Here is a 20,725-nt window from a genome sequence, read left to right as displayed (position 1 = left end):
ATCTGAAATCAAGAATCTGCAAATAAAATGCTAAGAAAAATAAACCACACTGATTTTCTTACCCCATACCACTGCAATTATTTTAAATGCATAGGAATACAACAAACTCAAAAGAAAAAAAAAATAGTGTTTTATTAACTACCACACTGTTATAATACACTTTAAACGTACAATAAGGTAGCCTTTAAATTTGAGGTGGTCTTAAGAATAACAAATGAACAGAATCCCAAATTTTTGAAATAAGTGAACTGCTGCAGTTATAGGTATACATTTTGGAAAATTGTATAGCTCTTACAAGACCAGCAATGAAACTTTATTTTGTACATTTTTTAATAATTGAAAATATAAACAATAATTAAAAAATAAAAAGAAAATACAGCATAATAAAAAACATACATTTCTCAATTAAATGTACTGGATACATATAAATTTTAAGGGAAAAAGCAAAAAAGGAAAATGGTTGATATTTAAGTGCAGACTGACTACCTAGACCAAAAACAAAACAAACAAACAAAAAAGACTTAAAAAAATATCATAAAACCTCTAGTTCTCTATGACTAATATCCATATGGTTGGAGTATCGTCACTATGGAAGTGATTTTGTTATGTTTGCATATGTTATACTTTACTGGTAATTTACATGATGGCTTTTAAGGCCCTGGCAGACATGTGGTTTTTGGAAACAAGATTGGATTCAAAAAAAAAAAAAAAAAAAAAAAAATCACTGCTAAGACGCAATAACACCTTATTTTTTTGGTCCTCCAATACTCAAGAAAAGGGATAATTCACTATAACATTTTCTTACCACCCAAATGCCTCAACCTATACATTTTAAACTTTTTTAAACATTGGTTATATTGCCCAACTTCGTTATTGAAAGAATATTAACAAGACATTATTTTGGCAAATTAAATCTTAAACATGGCTTTTCAACAGGATTTAAAAGGTGACTATCCCTAGAGTTCCATGTTAAAATGTAGTTTTCAAAATCTTACAAGAGTAATGCTTAAAATATTGTACATAGTTAACCTAATTAAAATAATTAGCTTCAAAATGACAAATTGATAAGCTAAGTAAAGCCTACACTATGTAACATTTGCTTGGAAACTTGATTTGTCAGTTATGCATAATAAAAATTCCAGTCATCAAGAAAATTACAAAAATTTTTTTTATCATAACATGATTTCTTTCACCCACCAACTTTTTTTTTTTTATCTTACAATAGATAAATACCAACATGTTCTCATTTTTACACTAAACCACACAGGATTGATGCATTTGGTTAAGACTACCATTCGCATTGTTAAATTCAATTTTCTCTTTATATAACTTGGTAAAATTTCATTTCTTCTAGATTCCAAAAGTACCTACAAAACCCATGCAATTTTACCATTTTTAATATACTATGGAATATCATACAAAGTAAGGCATTTCAGTGTCATGTATAACCAAGTTACTGTCAATCCAAAAATTTTTGCACATCAATAAAAAGATATCTAAGAACTTAGGAACAATGTTCTTCTCACTACTGTATAAAAATAACCACGATGAATAAGTATTTGTGTAATATTTACTCCATTGTCTCATTTCCAGAAACTGTGACAAGCTGTAAAGGTATTTCAGTGTTGGTAAGGATATCTTGATTGCTGGTGGTGGAAGTATTAACAGTTCCTATCCCTGAAACAGAACCTTGTTGAATATTTGCAAGGATAAGTGTTGTTCCTCCTGCAGTAATCAAAGTATCATCTCGTGCAGCTTCCACAGATGCCAGCACTGTACTGCTAGGGTGAATACCTTTTTTATTCTGATGTGTTTTAATATGTTTGGCAAGGTGATCACTTCTCATAAAGCGTTTTGAACATTCTGGACAAACAAATTTCTTCTCACCTGTTGAAGAAATTAAGTTACTTAGTCTTTTAAATTTAACATTAAATTTCTCATTCCCTGAGAAAGAAAATAAGCCAACACTGACAGTTAGGGACAGGGAGCAGAGTTCAATTAGAACTATATTAGTTTCATGAGCTGTCCCTGCAAAATTTCTCTCATAGAATACTTTTCCTCAAAATAAATCTGTCACCTTTATTTCTGGATGAAAAGCAATCTTCAAACTTATTATACACTGATATTCAGGTAAGAATTTAATACCTCAACTATGCTAATAGTTTTGAAACATCTGTTACAAAATACCAGCTTAAAAATGACTATCTGTAGCATACTTCTCTAAAGAAAAATACACTGTTTTAAGTTATATTTAAGGTATTATTAACATGTGAGATCCCTGATACTCAACCTTCAACTCTTAAATGCGAATTTAAGTAACTACAGAGTACTTCTAGATTAAAGCCAAGACACAAGCTTGAAGTCTAATAAAGACTGAGTAGTCCCAAGAATAATGGAGATGGCCAGATGACCTGATTTCAGCTGGAATAATCAAGAGCAAGCCTAATAAATCATGATGTTAAAAGTTAATAAGACTCTATGATGCCTAAATTTATTTCCCAGCATAAATACTTTTTTAAATACAAAAGACAGACAGAACTTCTATTATGTTGAAGACCTACTATGTAAGACAATTAGTAGAAGGCAAAAGGCCAACCTACAAGGAATCTAAGGAGAACTCAATCAATAAACAAATCCAGTATTTTCTTAATTTATTTTCTTCAAAATGTCTTTCTTACATATCTCTTGTTCCAGCACCTCTCCTCTCAGTAAGTCCTCATCAGACCTCATGCCTGAACTATATTACAATGGCACACTAGTCTCTCCCTTTCCAATCCAACAAATCAATGCCAGACAAATCTTCCTTAAATATCAAATTTTATTAGAGTACAAAACTTCACCACTGTACTAGGTGGTATGGGAATGCAAGAGTAACCTGCAGATAACTGAACAGTTCAGACTCTCCATTACCTAACTCCAGTAACGTGGTTCAATCCTACGTAACAGAAATGTGTTAAATAAAATCTCATCTTCACTCGTGACAAATGATCTCTCACTTCTTCTATTCATATACTATTCTATTCTTCTGGGAAGGTATTTCCCAAAGCTTCTCTTGGAACATTAGTCCTGAGACATACTCCATGGCAAAATGGCACAATGAGAGGTTGCCACTACCTCCCGCGACTTGGGAGATGTACAGTGCTCATTAACATTCTATTAAAGGTCCTAAGAGGCATTCCTTGAAAGTACTTGTATAGTAACCCTCTTTAACACAGTGTTTCCTACACTTATTTGATCATAGACCTTTTTTCCCTTTTACATTATTTCTTTTTATATCCTGCTGATCAAATTCCACTGAGGAAAATTCTATTATAGGGCCATGCTCAAAAATGCCTTACTATCCCAACAATAATGATCTCTGCCTCCAAGCACACTTTATCTACTTTCTTATATTGTCCGTTGCAGTTTCAAACAGGTTAAGCTCATCTGTCTACCTACCTGATGAGACAGAAATTAAAACGAGTAGAGTATGTAACATAATACTACATACTTCATGGGTTATTTTATATATTTAGATCTAAGAGACTTCAAAATCCATATCGTCCACCGTTTCACCATAGTTCTTTCTTCTATGCTCTCTAAACTTTGTAAATGCATTATATATTTTTCAATTCTTCAGTATTGAGCATAGACTGATGAACACCTTGATCATTACATGGCAGTAGAAGAAAAATATGTTATATTAAGTTAGAATTCAATTTGGGTCATTCCTAGGTCCATTTCATGTAACAACCACACAACACTATGTGTTAAAACAATTAAATGAAAGAGTCTTCACATCAACAATGCCTTGGTTATTCCTCAGTGAAATATCTTTTGCTTACCTCACACATATTAAAACGAGAAAGGGTGAAATGCCTGAATTTATCAAAGGAAAAGGAATTATTATTTATTACAGTGTTAAGGAGGAAGAAGAAGATAAGGATCAAGAGTAAAAGCACACAACTAATTTAAAACTTTAACATAATTAACAATGATGAGATAAATGTGGCTTAAGACACTGAATAATATGAAAACAAAAGCTAACCAAAGTCTGCATAAAATAAAACATTATTTTATAAAATAAGCCATACTGACTTGTTTGGAATTAGTGTTTTTAAATTGGTGTTACTGAAGACAGAAATATGATGTAATTGGTCGTATTTTAAAAGATTCAGTTCAGTAAGGTATGCTTAAAAAAAAATTTCAAGGTAGTATGTAGCCTTACAGTTAATTTTTATCTGGTAAAAGTAAATATTAGTAACCTGTATGTGTTCTTCTGTGCCTCTGTAATTCATCACTTCGAGTAAATCTTTTACCACAGAACATCCAGTTACAAATAAAAGGGCGCTCCCCAGAATGCCAACGCAGATGAGCTCTCAGATGTGAGGTCTTCCCATAGACTTTACCACATCCTGGTATATGACAAATGTGTTGCTTCTTTTTCCCAAGATTGGTACCTCTAAAAAACACACACAGAATAATATATACTTATATGAAAATATTCAAATGGACATTATCACTCATATCATACTCCCCATGTTGAATTTCAAATAGAAGACATTATCACTGTAAGGTCAATCAGAAACCAAGACCATTTAAAATCAATTTAAAGAAAAATTAATAAGTTTTACATATTCATTTTACTCCACAACTAATGTGAGTGTTGTCCAAATGTAAATATGCTCAAGAAATATATAATTTAAAAGAACATTTCATACATAAAGAGTATAGTAAAGTTATTTATTATTCGGTCAGAACCATTCCCAAATTCTATGCATAAGCCCAATCCGATTAAATTAGTTGTACCAGAAACTAAATGGCCTATTCAAAGTCATGATGTTAGCTAATTTAAAAAGTAAATAAACCAACAATAAATGCATAACTAATCATAGGTACAATTAAGGCACCTTAAGAAGACTTTAAATTAAGATGATATAAGCATTATTTATTCACATATTTGTATGGCCACACCCTGAATATACACTGACTTGGAGAAAATCAGAGAAAAAAATCTAGACAAAGCTATTGTCTTAGATCCCTAGAACTACATGAAATAAATTAAAATTATCTTTACAGTTAAAATTCCCTATTAACCATGCAAAGATACCCAAAATTATAAATCAGAGAAATAATAAAATGCAGTTTCTCCACATTGCAAAATTTGACATGTTACATTTCAGTATTTGATACCAAGAACAGGGTTTAGAAGATATGTGCTTATTAGATGGGTGAACACAGGTATCTTAGCCTAAGCAAGAAGAAAACATTTTTCATTCCAGAACTGATATTGAAATCATATTAAACACTATAGAAAATGTTATTACTCAACCTCAAATAAAAAAGAAAAAGGCTAGTTACTGAATAAAAACAAATGAGTTTATAAAAAAAATGACATTTTAGACTCATCAACTGTCAAAATCATATTATATAAACTTTGCAGTTTCTCTGAGATTACAAAAAGGTACATTTAAGACCCCCCCAACTTCCCCTCCTCCCACAATCTCACAGTCTAGGTATAGCCTGTAAACCTTCCATAAGCCTGCAAATCCTCCTGTATATAATATACCTATCGTTTTTCAAATTTTACTGGAAAAATGCATATTTCCCCACATTTATATTTTAATGTACTCACACTCAGTAGCATGTGAAATTGCCATAGGACAAACAGTGCTAAACGGTGCAGTGCTGGCTGTTAGATGCCATAGGTGTTCTGAACAGGGAGACATCAATGTGGGCTCCAGTAGTTAGAGAAGGCTTCGTGGAGGAGGTGGGTAGGATTTAGATAGAAAGGAGGGAAGGCATTCCAGGCAGAGGAATAGCATAAGTAAAGACAAGGAGGAGTCATGCTGTTGTCTCAAGGGCAAGGATGTCATAATCTAACACAATTCTAGTTTCTGCTCCAGTCCACCCCCAATTTCTACAACTCTCTTCAAAGAGCTGAGTTGAGTGAAACAGGTTTTGCTGGCTCACCTGCAATGCCAAAGTCTTAACCAAAGCCAATAATATTTCCATTTAATTTAGCTTTTAAAATTTGTTTTATTCTTAAATGGCCCTAAGAAAAAGAGCAATGTCTGTGGCTATTGGTGTACAAACCGATTTTACATATTGTGTTCACCATAGCAATTTCACAGAGAACCCAATTCAGTTCACTCTACACTCTAACTTCTTGCCTCTCTTCTAATCCTACCACTCAGGTGAATCAATGTGCTTTTATAAATTCAAAAGTGCTATTTTACTAACTTAGCAAAATTTAGCTTTGAGAGCACGAACAAAGCACAAGACTATAACAAATTACAGCAACAAATATGAGTTCCCAAAGAACCAAAAATCCAGGGAAAGATGTTTGCATCAACTGAATTATAAGGTAACAAGACATACTCGTTGTCTGAAAATGGGACAGGCAACTAAGAAAAAAAAATGGAGACGGGGCACACGAAAATATACAATATAAGGGAAAAAGTCCAATACCGAGGTCCAAGTTTTTATCTAAAAAAAATTTTTTTACTCAAGATAACATCTAGATATGGATTTATGGCATGTGATGTGAAGGAAGAGAACTGAAGTGAATTTATCAACAAACTTCAAGTAGTAAAAGATTACCGTTAAGTTTTCCCCTTGATTTATATAGTTACACCACTAATACCTACTACATGATCTTACAAAACTAACAATTTTAAGTTCATTTTCTTGACTGCTTAAACTTGCTCCCAAAATTTTAATAATGCAAAGACAGAGTGACACAATAAATAAAGCTAAATTCTGAGTAGATGGATTAAGAAAAGTTAAGTAAATCGAGTCTTTTGCTTGGGACAGGAGAAACGGAACACAAACTGAAAGGCTAACAGGGAAGAAAACAGATTTTACAAATTAACTTAAATTTTTAAAAACTGGATTGAGGTTGTCTAAACCACACAAAACCTATATAACAATAACGCCTTTAGAATTTATTTTACTTTATAAAATTGTCTCTTCCACTAGAGTATAAAGTTTCTGAAGTCTGGTTCTGCTTAATAAATATTGGCTAAATGCCCAAATGAATACAGACAGTTTTAAAATATTTAATTATATTTTACACCTTGCTCAAAAAGGTAAAAAAATAAAATTTAGTTCTCTAAAGATGCCACTTTATACGTACTATTATTTTTTTAAAAGAATACTGTTGCGGAAAGGCTAATATTCTAAAATGTATAAAGTGCCACCTACCTCACCTTTGCAGAACAGGATTTACTATATGTTATGCTTCTACTAATGAGATGCAGCAACTGTCAATGATACAATTGTGCCTATCATGAGTATATTAGTTGAATTTTGTTCAAATGAGCTCTAAGAAACAACAGTTGTTTTTCTTAAGAACTTCAATTTTAATTGTTAGAATAAGTTATTAAAAAATGAACTCACAAAAGTTCTGGAAAAATATGAGTATTTTTATAATCCTCAGTTTAAGGAAGACTTTTAATAGCATGATAATAATGCATCTCAACTAAAAATTTTGTACTTAAAAAAAGGTTTGCAAGCTTTAAGTGAGAACTTTCTTTACTTGTGTAAATAAATGCATTTTGCAAACCACTGACAAAGTTGAAAGACAATGTAAAATTGGAAAAATATGTGCACATATGACAGACAAATTAACAGATTCACAAAAGACAAAGAAATAATTCACGAAAGAAATTTTGACATGGTAAAATAACACAACAAAAAATGTTCAAATAAAGTAACAAAAATATACTGAATAAAACAATAGTGAGGAATTACTTTTCATCTCTCAGACTTTAAAAGGTTTTTAAAAATTATAAAATCCATTGTTGGCAAGGGTGTGGGAAAACATACTCTCATACACCACTGATGGGAGTATAAATTGATACAACCTTTCTAGCAGACAATTCCCTTTGATAAAACAATTCCACCACTGCCAACTTATAATGATGAAATAATCAGATGTGCAAAGATATATGTGTAAGAATTAGAATTTCAACAATAAACTCCCAAAAGTTGTTAAATTCTTACACATCCATACCATAGAATACTATACAGTCATAAAAAACTGATACAAACTCTATGTACACTTGGAAATATGATCACAAAAATTTTCAAAAGAAAAACAGACACATAAAACAGTGAGAGTAAAGTCTGGAAGGATATATACAAAAATGTTACAATAGTCATCTTGAAGTAGGGTAGAAGTTTCGTATTCTTTTAAAACTCCTCTATATTTCTGAATTTTTATGAGCATGTATTAATTTAATAAAAATAATTTTAAAAGATTTTCAATTTAAAGAAAAGAATAAGCAAAACACAGGCAAGGCCTTGACCCTCAGTTAGATTTGACTTTCATGAAAATTTATCTTGAAAGTTCCCGTAAAAATGAGAGTAAATTTCAGAAAAGTTGTCTAACCAGAATTCCACACTAACTTATTTAAATTGACCAAAACATTTCAAAGAATAAGTAAAACTTCAAACAAGTGAATAAATTACCAGTAGGAAATACAAATGCCTAAGGATCAGATGGAGAAGAAGCAAATTCACCTGGGAGGCAGTACAGTGCAGTGGTTAAGGCCTTGATAAGAAACTGGGTCCAAATCCCAGCTGTGTATGCTGTAAAGAATCATTCAACTTCTCCATGCCTCACTTACAAGACCATCTAGAACACAGTAAGCTCTCAGTATTAACAGTTACTAGTCATTACTATCATTGTGAATGGGCTGGCCAATGTACAAATCAACTCAAAAGGCAGAGAGGCTCTACTAGGTCAAGTTCATTAACTGCATTAACAGGGTTTTTTTTTTTTTTTTCTGGTCTATTTAAATAGTTCATTTCTGAGAGAGTTATATTAAGGTCTTTCACTATGACTAGAGGATATGGTTATAATGTCTTTAGAGTTCTATCAGTTTTTGCTCTATGTATTTCAAAGTTGTGGGGGAAAGGTTCCATGGCTATTAAATGTTCTTGGTGAAAACTTCATATTATTAAGAAATATATCCCTGGGCTTCCCTGGTGGCGCAGTGGTTGAGAGTCCACCTGCCGATGCAGGGGACACGGGTTCGTGCCCCGGTCTGGGAAGATCCCACATGCCGCGGAGCAGCTGGGCCCGTGAGCCATGGCTGCTGAGCCTGCGCGTCCGGAGCCTGTGCTCCGCAATGGGAGAGGCCACAACAGTGAGAGGCCTGCATAACGCGCAAAAAAAAAAAAAAAAAAAAAAAAAAGAAATATATCCCTATCTATCCATTTGATATTTTCACCTTAATCTTAGCATGTCCAAGTTTCCTTTTTGTTAACATTTGCCTAATAAGTCTTTTCCATTCCTTTATTTTCAACATTCCTGCACCAATTTGAGATGTTCCTTATAATCAATATAAGGCTGGGCTTTATGTCTTTTAAATATGACCTGAGAGTCAATCTCTCAATTATTAAGCTTAATCCATCCACATTTAATATAATTACTGATCTGTTTTGAGTTTATTCCTGTCATGTTATTATTTCTTAATGTTTATTTCTGAAAACACTGAATGGAAATATTACAGTTCCACTTTTTTAAAAATTCCATCATTAAGGCTTATTATTCATTTCTACTAAAAATGGAAAATACTTATGCTTTATTAACAATTTCTGAACTTATTTTATATTATATAACTGCTATTCTCAAGCTAAGAATCAACTTTTTTTAAAGATTTATTTTTATTGGAGTATAGTTGCTTTACAATGTTGTGTTAGTTTCTACTGTACAGAAGAATCAGCTTTTTAAGCAGTATTTAGGCAAATCCATTGCTGGTTTGCAAACAGACTAATATCCAATATGGGCCTGTTAAATGGCATCTTACTATACTTTTTTTTTTAAGTAAACTAAGTAATTTTAGTTTTTTTAAAACAGGCATTTAGAACTGAAAATTTGATTTCATATATTTTGTTCTCTAACTTTTTCTGCCACACTCATACAGACAAACACACAAGATGATCATGTAATGAATAATTTCCCTTAGTTAAGTGACATGGCATGCAGCATTTCAAAAATTAGGGTGATGATATTAACAGTCTAAAAAGAAAAGTATGTTTCGTGTGTGCATACCTCCCACCACCTTCTTTACAGTTGGGACAGGTGCAAGCTACCCTTCGAAGTCTTTTTCCTTCTTGATGTTGTTGGTCCCCTTCTTCATCTACCACCTGTACTCTTAAATGTGTTAGATCATTGGTATTCAATGTAGAATCACCACTGAGCTGCCACTCTTCAGGATCAGGTTCTTCTTCCTTGATCCTAATATCTAAAGAAGAAAACAAATACAGATGAGAAGCAGCCCACTGGCCCAAAAAGATAGCATGAGATCTGAGCCTCTCTAAGGTAGAATGAATAAATACTATGTAAAAGTAAAAAATCATCTGTTTGTGGAGCATAATCATTGCTCCTTGTTGTGGATTATTCTTTTAAAACAATCTATTTTATTCTAAATATCAGAGATTAAGCCAAAAAGAGAATAAAGCCACCATGAGAGCTTGCTTTTGAAAATTCATTAAGACAGCCAATTTCTTTTGAGCAAGCTGAGTCATAAAACAATCTGAAACTTCAGTTATAATTGTTCAAATAGTCACTAAATCAATGGTCAACTCAGAATAGAACAAATTCTAATGCCTGTTAAACCTCTTTTTTACAGCCTGTATCAATTATGCATATTTGTAGATACTATGGGAATGCAAAATATAGGTCCTATGGGAATGAAATTATGCCTATTTGTAGGTACAATGAAATTATTACTCATAAACTTAAGTTTTAAAGTCAATCCTTACTAAAAATCTATAATGGCCACAACCACAATATCATTGTGGAAGGACGTGCATAAGTATGAGAGAGTTTCTATTTTCAATGAGCTTTATTATAAAGCAGACTGGGAAACAAAATGAGCATGCAATGGTGAGGAAGAGTGGATATGGCAGGAAGTTACATTGTTCTGTCAGCATAGCCAAACATCTTTCTTTGTATCGATAATGATATAACATCATTTCCTATGTGAAACTAAGAGGTTTTTTCAACTCAGAAAACTAATTAAAAGAAAAAAAAAAAAAACAATACATGACTGCTAGCTTTGGCAGCACATTTACTAAAATTGGAAGGATAGAGAAAAAATTAGCATGGCCCCTGTGCAAGGATGACACACAAATTCATGAAGCATTCCATATCTTTACAATTTGTATGGCAACACAAAAGACCCCGAGGAGCCAAAACAATCTTGTGAAAGAAAAACGGAGCTGGAGGAATCAGGCTCCCTGACTTCAGACTATACTACAAAGGTACAGTAATCAAGACAGTATGGTACTGGCACAAAAACAGAAATATAGATCAATGGAACAAGATAGAAAGCCCAGAGATAAACCCACACACCTATGGTCAACTCATCTATGACAAAGAAGGCAAGAATATACAATGGAGAAAAGACAGTCTCTTCAATAAGTGGCACTGGGAAAACTGGACAGCTACTTGTAAAAGAATGAAATTAGAACACTCCGTAACACCATACACAAAAATAAACTCAAAATGGATTAAAGACCTAAATATAAGACCAGACACTATAAAACTCTTAGAGGAAAACATAGGAAAAACAATCTTTAACATAAATCACAGCAAGATCTTCTTTGGCTCACCTCCTAGAGTACTGAAAATAAAAACAGAAATAAACAAATGGGACCTAATGAAACTAAAAAGCTTTTGCACAGCAAAGAAAACCATAAACGAGACAAAAAGACACCGCTCAGAATGGGAGAAAATGTTTTGCAAATGAAGCAACCGACAAGGGATTAGTCTCCATAATATACAAACAGCTCATGCACTCAATATCAAAAAAACAAACAACCCAATCAAAAAATGGGCAGAGGGCTTCCCTGGTGGCGCAGTGGTTGAGAGTCCGCCTGCCGATGCAGGGGACGCGGGTTCGTGCCCCGCTCCGGGGGGGATCCCGCATGCCGCGGGGCGGCTGGGCCCGTGAGCCATGGCCGCTGGGCCTGCGCGTCTGGAGCCTGTGCTCCGCAGAGGGAGAGGCCACAGCAGTGAGAGGTCCGCGTAACGCAAAAAAAAAAAGGGCAGAAAACCTAAATAGACATTTCTCCAAAGAAGACATACAGGTGGCCAAGAGGCACAAGAAAAGATGCTCAACGTCACTAATTATTAGAGAAATGCAGATCAAAACTGGTCAGAATGGCCATCATCAAAAACTCTACAAACAATAAATACTGGACAGGGTGTGGAGAAAAGGGAACTCTCTTGCACTGTTTGGTGGGAATGTAAACTGATACAGCACTATGGAGAACAGTATGGAGGTTCCTTAGAAAACTAAAAATAGAACTACCGTATGACCTAGCAATCCCACTACTGGGCATATACCCAGAGAAAACCATAATTCAAAAAGACACATGCACCCCAATGTTCACTGCAGCACTATTTACAATAGTCAGGACATGGAAGCAATCTAAATGCCCATCGACAGACGAATGGATAAAGAAGATGCAGCACATATATACAATGGAATATTACTCAGCCATAAAAAGGAACAAAATTGGATCATTTGTAGAGGTGTGGATGGACCTAGAGTCTGTCATACAGAGTGAAGTAAGTCAGAAAGAGAAAAACAAATACTGTATATTAACACATATATGTGGAATCTAGAAAAATGGTACAGATGAACCTATTTGCAGGTCAGGAATAGAGATGCAGACATAGAGAACAAACGTGTGGACACGGTGGGTGAGTGGTAAGGGAGGGTGGGATGAACTGGGAGATCGGGACTGACATATACATACACATTACCATGTGTAAAACAGACAGCTAATGGGAACCGCTGTATAGCGCAGGGAGCTCAGCTCGGTGCTCTGTGGTGACCTAGATGGGCGTGATTGGGGGCGGGGGGAGGGAGGTCCAAGAGGGAGGGGATATATATATACATATAGCTGACTCACTTCATTGTACAGCAGAAACTAACACAACATTGTAAAGCAACTATTCCCCAATAAAAAAAAATAAAAATGAAAACAAAAACCCCCACAATACATGATTTAGAACAAACACTGAATATAATCATCTTTGATAAAACATAAATTCCTATACATTTTAATTTTGATTTATGTAAACTAAAAATCTTAATGGACATTTATTTTAGATTTATACCAGTCACTAATAATTGGAGCCAAAAATAGCCTAAAGAAATCAAATGTGCCCTAATAGCTCCTGAATTTATACTAATGAAAACTAGAATGTGCAACCAAGAAAAATGCCTCTAACAGTTTAAAATTAATTTATTTTATCAGAAAAACTACAACTAAGAATCAAGGGGGGAAATGGAAAGAGAAGGCACTCTGGCCTGGGCAACAGGGTAGATGGTGGTGCCATTCACTGCAATAGGAAACACTGGAGAAGGTTCAGGTGGAGGTAAAGAAGGACAGTTAATTCAAGGTTGCTGGTCACAGAGTCTGAACAGCTTGTGAGACAAAACAGTAAAAAAGCTGGATCTACACAGATGGAGTGCATCCAAAGTAGTAGGTTAGATCATTCAAGGACTATGAGTAGAATGACAAGAGAAAGTAGCCTATGAGGAATGCAGACATTTAAGGAACAGGCAGAAGAGGATGAACCTGTGAAGGAAAGGCGTACCCAGAAAAATGTGCTACACTGAAGAAAGGAAAAGTGGTCAACATCAAATACTGCAGAAAATTCAAGAAGGAAACTAAGAAAATGGGCAAGAAGTGAAAAAGTGTTTAATAACAAGTACAGATATGTCTGCCTTGAGAGGGAGACAGAAACATGACACTACAGGCTAAAGGGGACCAAAAAAGAGAGTCTGGGGGAAGAAGTGTTTTGTTCTATGTTTGAAGACAGGGAAGACTTGAACATGTGTAAATGTTCATGAGAAAGATCCACTATAGAGGGAGAGACTGAAAACACAAGAATAAAGTCCCTAAGAAGTCAGGAGGAGATGATGAGCCATAGCACTTACAGGCTTAACTGCTGGAGCACAGCCACCTCCTCTATTACATGAGGGAAGAAAAGATACAGACACATTCATTCATTCAATAAGTGATTAGCTACTATGTGCCATGAACTGTGCTAGACCCCAGAGGCAGAGAGAATTTGATGCCTAGAAATTAAGGGGAAATGGTTTCTATTTCCTCAGTGAAAGGATGAAGAATTAGATATGTATAAAATTCATCCAAACACACAACATAAATGAGTACTGACCTCTGTTCCTTTATAATCAGGTGTCCACCTGCATCATGACAAGACATTTAAACATGTGCACAAATACCGCATAGTATTAGCTTTTTTACAAGTTAAATAAAAGACAGCATATGGATAGCACATATCCAGAGTTAGATAAATTTTAAGTCCATAAAACGAGGAATTTTGTCAGATGTTTTTAAATCTACTCATCTTACATTATTTGTGACAAGACAACAAGGAAAAAGGACGACAGAATAATATTAAGAGCAGATAAAGGAGTCTAGAGAGAGAGAAGATTTAAAGAAATCGTAGAGAACAAATAAAGTAACTGATGAGAGAGGGCAAGAATGAAATACTACCTGACTGAGGGGATAACAATATTACAGGTCATTCCTACTCCTATTGCTAATTCTCTTACTGGAACCTACAAAATATCTTTAAAGAGTGTGTCATGGCCATGTATACTTATAACTTAGTTCTCTTTCCTACTGAATTCCAATAAAACAAAGGCACATAGAACATAACATGTCCAAACTGAACACATCTTGTCCACTCACCAAACCTTCTCCTGCTTCCCCCTTTATTGATAATTGCAAGCCACCTAATGGCTCAAACCATCAATTTCAGGTGAGTCCTGTCAGTCCATTCCCAGCCTCTCATGTCTCGCTTCTGCCAATCCAACTTCTACAGAGCTTCCAGAATCTTCTTCCTAAATACAAAATCTAATGGCATCACTTTCCTGATTCATTACCTGCACTAATTCTCTATTTTCTACAGTATTAAGTACTAACTTGTTAACTTGGTACTCAAGAACCTTCTCAATCTGGCCGCAACTGCTCTTCCAACTTCAGTATTAAAATACTGAAATTCTCATTACTGTCAGAACCCATGTCCTTTCTTAATGTCACACCCATAAGTATATGCCTGTCTTGCCTGGACTGTTTTCTAGCTCTTTTCCTTTTTCATGTAACTAACATCTACTTATCCTTCAATATTAGTTCAAATGTCATCTCCCTTATACATGCTTATGGTAGAATTAGTTCTACTTACTGGCTCATACATCCCTTTAGATAATAAATGCTTCACTCAAAAGTGCTCAGAAAATACAATCTGACTAAATGAACAAACCCTTCCTTAAGGAGGAACTTCCAGTCTAGGTAATAATCTACCTGGAAAACTCTGCCCTCTACTTCTCTATGCTCCTTCTAGCTGCAAATAATACATATAGAGAAGATTTTAAAAATTTAATTTTATCTCAAATGGATACTTAATTTTCTAGCATGACTTACTGAAAACAAAAAAAGAGTCAGTTCATATGGACAGGACCACAAAGTGTTCATTAAAGACAATAAATTATTTGCCCAAGAAGTGTTATACCCAATTTTTAATCATTTTTCTTGCTCATACACATCTGGGGTATTTTAGAATCTTAATCATAAATTTCACCCATCTAGTAAATCTTAAATAATTCCTCTTTGCCAACCTGCATTATCAACTTAATACAGACACCTTTAAAAACAGGTCTTCAGGGCTTCCCTGGTAGCGCAGTGGTTGAGAGTCCGCTGCCGATGCAGGGGACACGGGTTCGTGCCCGTTCCGGGAAGATCCCACATGCCGCAGAGCGGCTGGGCCCATGAGCCATGGCTGCTGAGCCTGCACGTCCAGAGCCTGTGCTCCGCAACGGGAGAGGCCACAGTAGGGAGAGGCCCGCGTACCGCAAAAAAACCCCAAAAAAACAGGTCTTCAGTACTAGGCAGTCAAGTTCGTATCTCCCTCTATATCTTAGTGTAGATAATAGCAAAATATTTTTTACCATGCTGCATTAGTGTCCTGCATGGTATCTAGTTATTCTCAGAAATCTACTGTTTATAAAGCTCAGGAGAAGGGGAAGTGATACCCACCAAAATGGCCCACAGAAGTATGAAAAGGTACTCAATATTATTAGATATCAGGAAAATTAAAATTAAAATCATAGTGAAATATCCTACACATCCACCAAGATGGCTAAAACTTTTTAACAGGCCACCTGTTAGCAAAGTAATAGAGCAACTGAAACTCTCCCACACTGGTGGTGGGTGTGTAAATCAGTATAACAACTTTGGAAATCTTTTGACCGTATCTTTTAAAGATGAACCTTTGTATACCCTATAACGGAAGCAATTTCACTCCAACGGAAAGGCATATACACATGACACCAAAAGTACAGAAATGCATCCTAAACTGGAAGTAACTCATATATCCACTAGTGTTGGAATAGAAAAATCATAATATATTCATTCATACAGTGGAATATGTTAAAACAATGAAAATTAACAACTTACATGCAACAGGAACACCACAGACGTAATTTTAAACAAAAGAAGGCACATACACACTCTCTCTTACATATAATACCTATATCTATAGAGAGACAGATATACCATTTAAATAAAGCTCAAAGCAACAGGAAACACTACTATACAGTGACTGCCTACCTTTACGAGGCATAATGACTGGGTACAGGGAGATTGAGGAACTGCTGGCAATATCTTATTTCTTGATCCAGGTGGTAATTTTTCCTATGTGTTTGTTTTATAAAAAATCATCGTTACACACCTATGATTTGTACATTTTTCTGAGTGTATATTATACTTTGAAAGATCATTCTAAATAAAAAAATTTTAAGTAATCTATAGGAGATTACTTAGGGAATTTGTTAAAGACAGTCAATCAATGTTTGTTGTGGTTTCATCTCTAGTTCCTGTATAACCAACTAGCCCCTTCTCCCACCACTGGAATTAAAAACAAAAACATAAATAAACAAACAAAACCTTAAGATGACTGGGCTCCCAGCAAAGTATTGCACTGGATCTGAACCCAGACATTTGAATTTCGGAGCCTGCACTCTTAAGCACTAGTCCATACAAAATTAATAAACCCCTCGTTAAGATAACGCAGTAGCAAGACCAAGAAATTAATCACATTTTATTTCTCATTTGAATTTCCAGTGTCTTAAACGCATAACAATACACTTCCATATTCAGTAAGTAATTATTAAGAATCTACTGGATATCAGACACTGTGCTATGGGACAAAGAATTAAAGGGAAAAAACAGAAAAAGAAAAAAAGATGTCTAAGGGATTTTATTGTAAAAGAATAAAGTCATAATCAAAAGAAAAATAAAGATGACTGTGCTCCAAAAATTAAGTCAATTTGAAGTTTAGGACATAATGTTATTCTCTACAAATATGTGAGTGATTACAATATGCCAGTCACTGTTCTAGGTTCTAAGGATAAAAGTTAACAACAGTTAAGCTCATGTCTTTATCAAGTTTCCTTTTTAGTGGGAAAAGACAGAACAAATAATCGAGTAAATATGGCTGACCCTTGAACAATGCAGAGTTAGGAGTGCCATTGTGTAACTTATAGTTCTCCTTCCGTATACATCTGCCTATTCAACCAACTGCAGATCGTGTAATACTGTTGTATTTACTATTGAAAAAACTCTGCGTGTAAATGGATTTGAGCAGTTCAAACCCATGTTCAAGGGTCAACTGTACACAGCATTTTGTGTGGTGGTGAAACAGCATTTTGTGTGGTGGTGAACTGTTATGGGAATAAAGTGAGGTAAGGATAGACAGAAAGTGAAAGGAGAAGTACTTGCAGTTTTAAATAAGTGGCCAGAAAAGGCTTTGCCAATACGGTGACATTTGACCCTGAAGGAGGCAAAGGAGCAAGAAGGTGGGGGAAAGTATTCCAGGTAGAAGGAAGAGCAAGGTGGATGTATGCTTGGTGTGTTCAGAGAAATGCAAGGAGGCCTGTGTGGCTAGAAAGAAATGAATGTGAAAGAAGAGTAGTAAGTGACAAGAGAGCAGAGATAAAAATGTAAAGGTGGGAAAAGATTATATATGATGTTATACATTGTGTACTACCTTGTAGGCCACTAAAAGTTTACATTTTAGGGCGTCCCTGGTGGCGCAGTGGTTGAGAGTCCACCTGCCGATGCAGGGGACGTGGGTTTGTGCCCCCGTCTGGGAGGATCCCACATGCTGCGGAGCGGCTGGGCCCGTGAGCCATGACTGCTGGGCCTGCGCGTCCGGAGCCTGTGCTCTGCAGCGGGAGAGGCCACAGCAGTGAGAGGCCCGCGTACCGCAAAAAAAAAAAAATAAAAGTTTACATTTTATTCAGTGAGTGAAGCCACTGAGAGTAGAGGGGTGATATAGTGGCGTAAAACTAGTTGTTAATGAGGAAGTGGTAAGGAATGGTCAGAATCAGGAAATACTTTGTAGGTAGAGTCAAAGACATTTGCTAACAGGGTTTTATGTGAGGTGTGAGAACAAGGAGTTAAATATAACTCCAAGGTTTTAGTCCTGAGCAACTAAAAAGATGGAGTTGCCATTAACTGAAACAGAGTAGAGTGGGGGTAGAAAAAATTATGGGAGAGGGGTGCCATTCAGGGGTCCATTTTTGGATATGAAAGTTTTGAAGTACCTATGAAATACCCAAATGATCATGTTGATTAGGCAGCTGACAGATCTGGAGTTCAAACAGAAGTATGGCCCACAGATATAAATTTGGGCATCATCAACATTTACAGTTGGTTACTGAGAGTCACCTGGAATGGAGTATATATATATATATTTATAGGAAGAAACCCTAGGCACTTCAAAGCTGACAAGCAGAGATTAAAAAAAAAAAAAGAAAGAAAAAAGGCCAGTGAGACAGGAGGAAGCTGGTATCCAAAAGCCAAGTGAAGAAATCATTTCAAGAAGAAAATAATCAGGGGCTTCCCTGGTAGCGCAGTGGTTGAGAGTCCGCCTACCGATGCAGGGGACACAGGTTCGTGCCCTGGTCTGGGAGGATCCCACATGCCGCGGAGCGGCTAGGCCCGTGAGCCATGGCCGCTGAGCCTGCGCGTCCGGAGCCCGTGCTCCGCAACGGGAGAGGCCACAACAGTGAGAGGCCCATGTACCACAAAAAAAAAAAAGAAAAGAAGAAAATAATCAAAGATGTCAAATGCTTGTCAGTCAAGTAAAATGAGGATTGAGAAATGACTTTTGGATGTAACAATGTGGTAATATCTTGACAAGAGCTGTTCTAATAGAGAAGTGAGAATACAACCCTGCCCAGAGTACATTCAAGAAAATGGAAGGAAATGAACTAGAAACAAGTATATACAAGTCTTTCCAAGAGTTCTGCAGGGAAAGTAAGCATTATAAAAAGGGCACTGAAGGTCCTAAACTAGCCCACAAGGGTAGATTTAACACATAACACTACCTGAAATAGTGTAAACTCACCTTTATTTTCAGTAGCACTACCTATATGATATACACTAGTAATATAAAAATGAACATGCTTATTTAAACTTGACTTTTGGTACTTAAGGAATAACAAGTTTTAAACGCAAGAAAAAAATGTAAGCAATGGAAACAAATTCTCAAGGACATTTGAGTATACATTTAAGAACTTTATAAACTAACAGCACTGGTTTTTGATTATATCTATTCTCTACCTCAAAATGTTTAAATGTCCACTTCATTTGGCCTGGTATATGACTGACAGTATCTTTGTGCCATAGTTATAGTTGTTTTCAAGGCCTACCCCAATAAAACAAGTTTGTGAAAGGGATATATAAATGAAAAAAATTTTTTTTTCCAATTTCCTGCACACCTCGGTAAGAGCTAAAGGAAAAGAGAGAGAAACAGAGACTTTAAATGATGAAAAAATACACACACACACACAACACAGTATGGTTACAAAGATAAGACTAATTTTCTTGTATAGCCAATGGACAAACACAAAATAACAGAAAGGTATTATTTTAACATGTCATTAATACACTTTAAGTAGAGAAATACCAAAAAAGTAAGAGACTGGCGTACGGAAGTGTGGTGGTGAGGGTGTAGATGGATCCAACTTCCCACAGACACTACTATATAGCACTGATGACTTCAAAGAGTTTGGCTGTTTTTGTGGATTAGGAAGAGGATGAAGCCAGTGGTCTCCAAATCTTCTTGATTGCTCGACACTATTAGTAAAGTTGTGAACATGCACCCCGTAAATGTGTTTATTAAGTATATACAAGTAATACTATTCTAACTGATTATTAAACATTATAAAACACAAATAGTTATATAAGATAAACAAATGTATTGTTAACTGCGATATCTCAATATTAGATAATGTCACAACAATATTTAGGTAAGATTCAGTGTTATCAATAGCAGATGGAAACTCTACCATTTTCAACGATACTTGCATTTCTTTTCTATTCAATCCATGGTTTCTTTACATGAATATTAAAGCCACTTGTCCACTCTGAAGGACATTCAGTTAAAACCAAAAAATACAATTCCATTTAATCCAAGCATATCCAAGTACATATAAACAGCAATATGCAGCAGCATGCTAAAAGCAACAAAGTGGGTAAGTGAGCAGGCTTATCATATGTAACACAAACACAAATGACATGGAATTAGTGAAGGCACCAATGGCAATCTGTATAATCAATATTAGTTAAGCATTAATAACTCAAGAGTATGTTTAGATTTCTATTAAAAATATTACAAGAA

At 35.2% G+C, this 20,725-nt stretch overlaps 1 protein-coding gene and 1 non-coding gene across 3 annotated transcripts in view; one reads left to right on the top strand and one right to left on the bottom strand.

The window, feature by feature from the left end:
• Positions 1-110: 110 nt before the first annotated feature.
• Positions 111-20,725, bottom strand: part of SP3 (Sp3 transcription factor) — a 64,824-nt gene continuing 44,209 nt past the window's right edge. For both annotated transcript variants that reach the window (XM_029224829.1, XM_029224830.1), the window contains exons 5-7: positions 10,043-10,235; positions 4,245-4,441; positions 111-1,887 (exon numbers count right to left, since the gene is read on the bottom strand). In XM_029224829.1, the coding sequence (XP_029080662.1) occupies positions 1,571-1,887; positions 4,245-4,441; positions 10,043-10,235 (707 nt within the window). In that variant the 3' untranslated portion in view covers positions 111-1,570. The remainder of the gene's footprint in view (positions 1,888-4,244; positions 4,442-10,042; positions 10,236-20,725) is intronic.
• On the top strand, positions 11,043-11,149 carry LOC114897381. The gene has a single exon (XR_003794104.1). It is a non-coding gene; the product is annotated as a U6 spliceosomal RNA (small nuclear RNA).

This window comes from Monodon monoceros, unplaced genomic scaffold (genome assembly GCF_005190385.1).
Source record: "Monodon monoceros isolate NGI ecotype Baffin Bay Population unplaced genomic scaffold, NGI_Narwhal_1 Super_Scaffold_16, whole genome shotgun sequence".
Taxonomy (NCBI): domain Eukaryota; kingdom Metazoa; phylum Chordata; class Mammalia; order Artiodactyla; family Monodontidae; genus Monodon; species Monodon monoceros.
The sequence above is the reverse complement of the archived record's forward strand: the minus strand, read 5'-3'. Positions and strand labels throughout refer to the sequence as shown.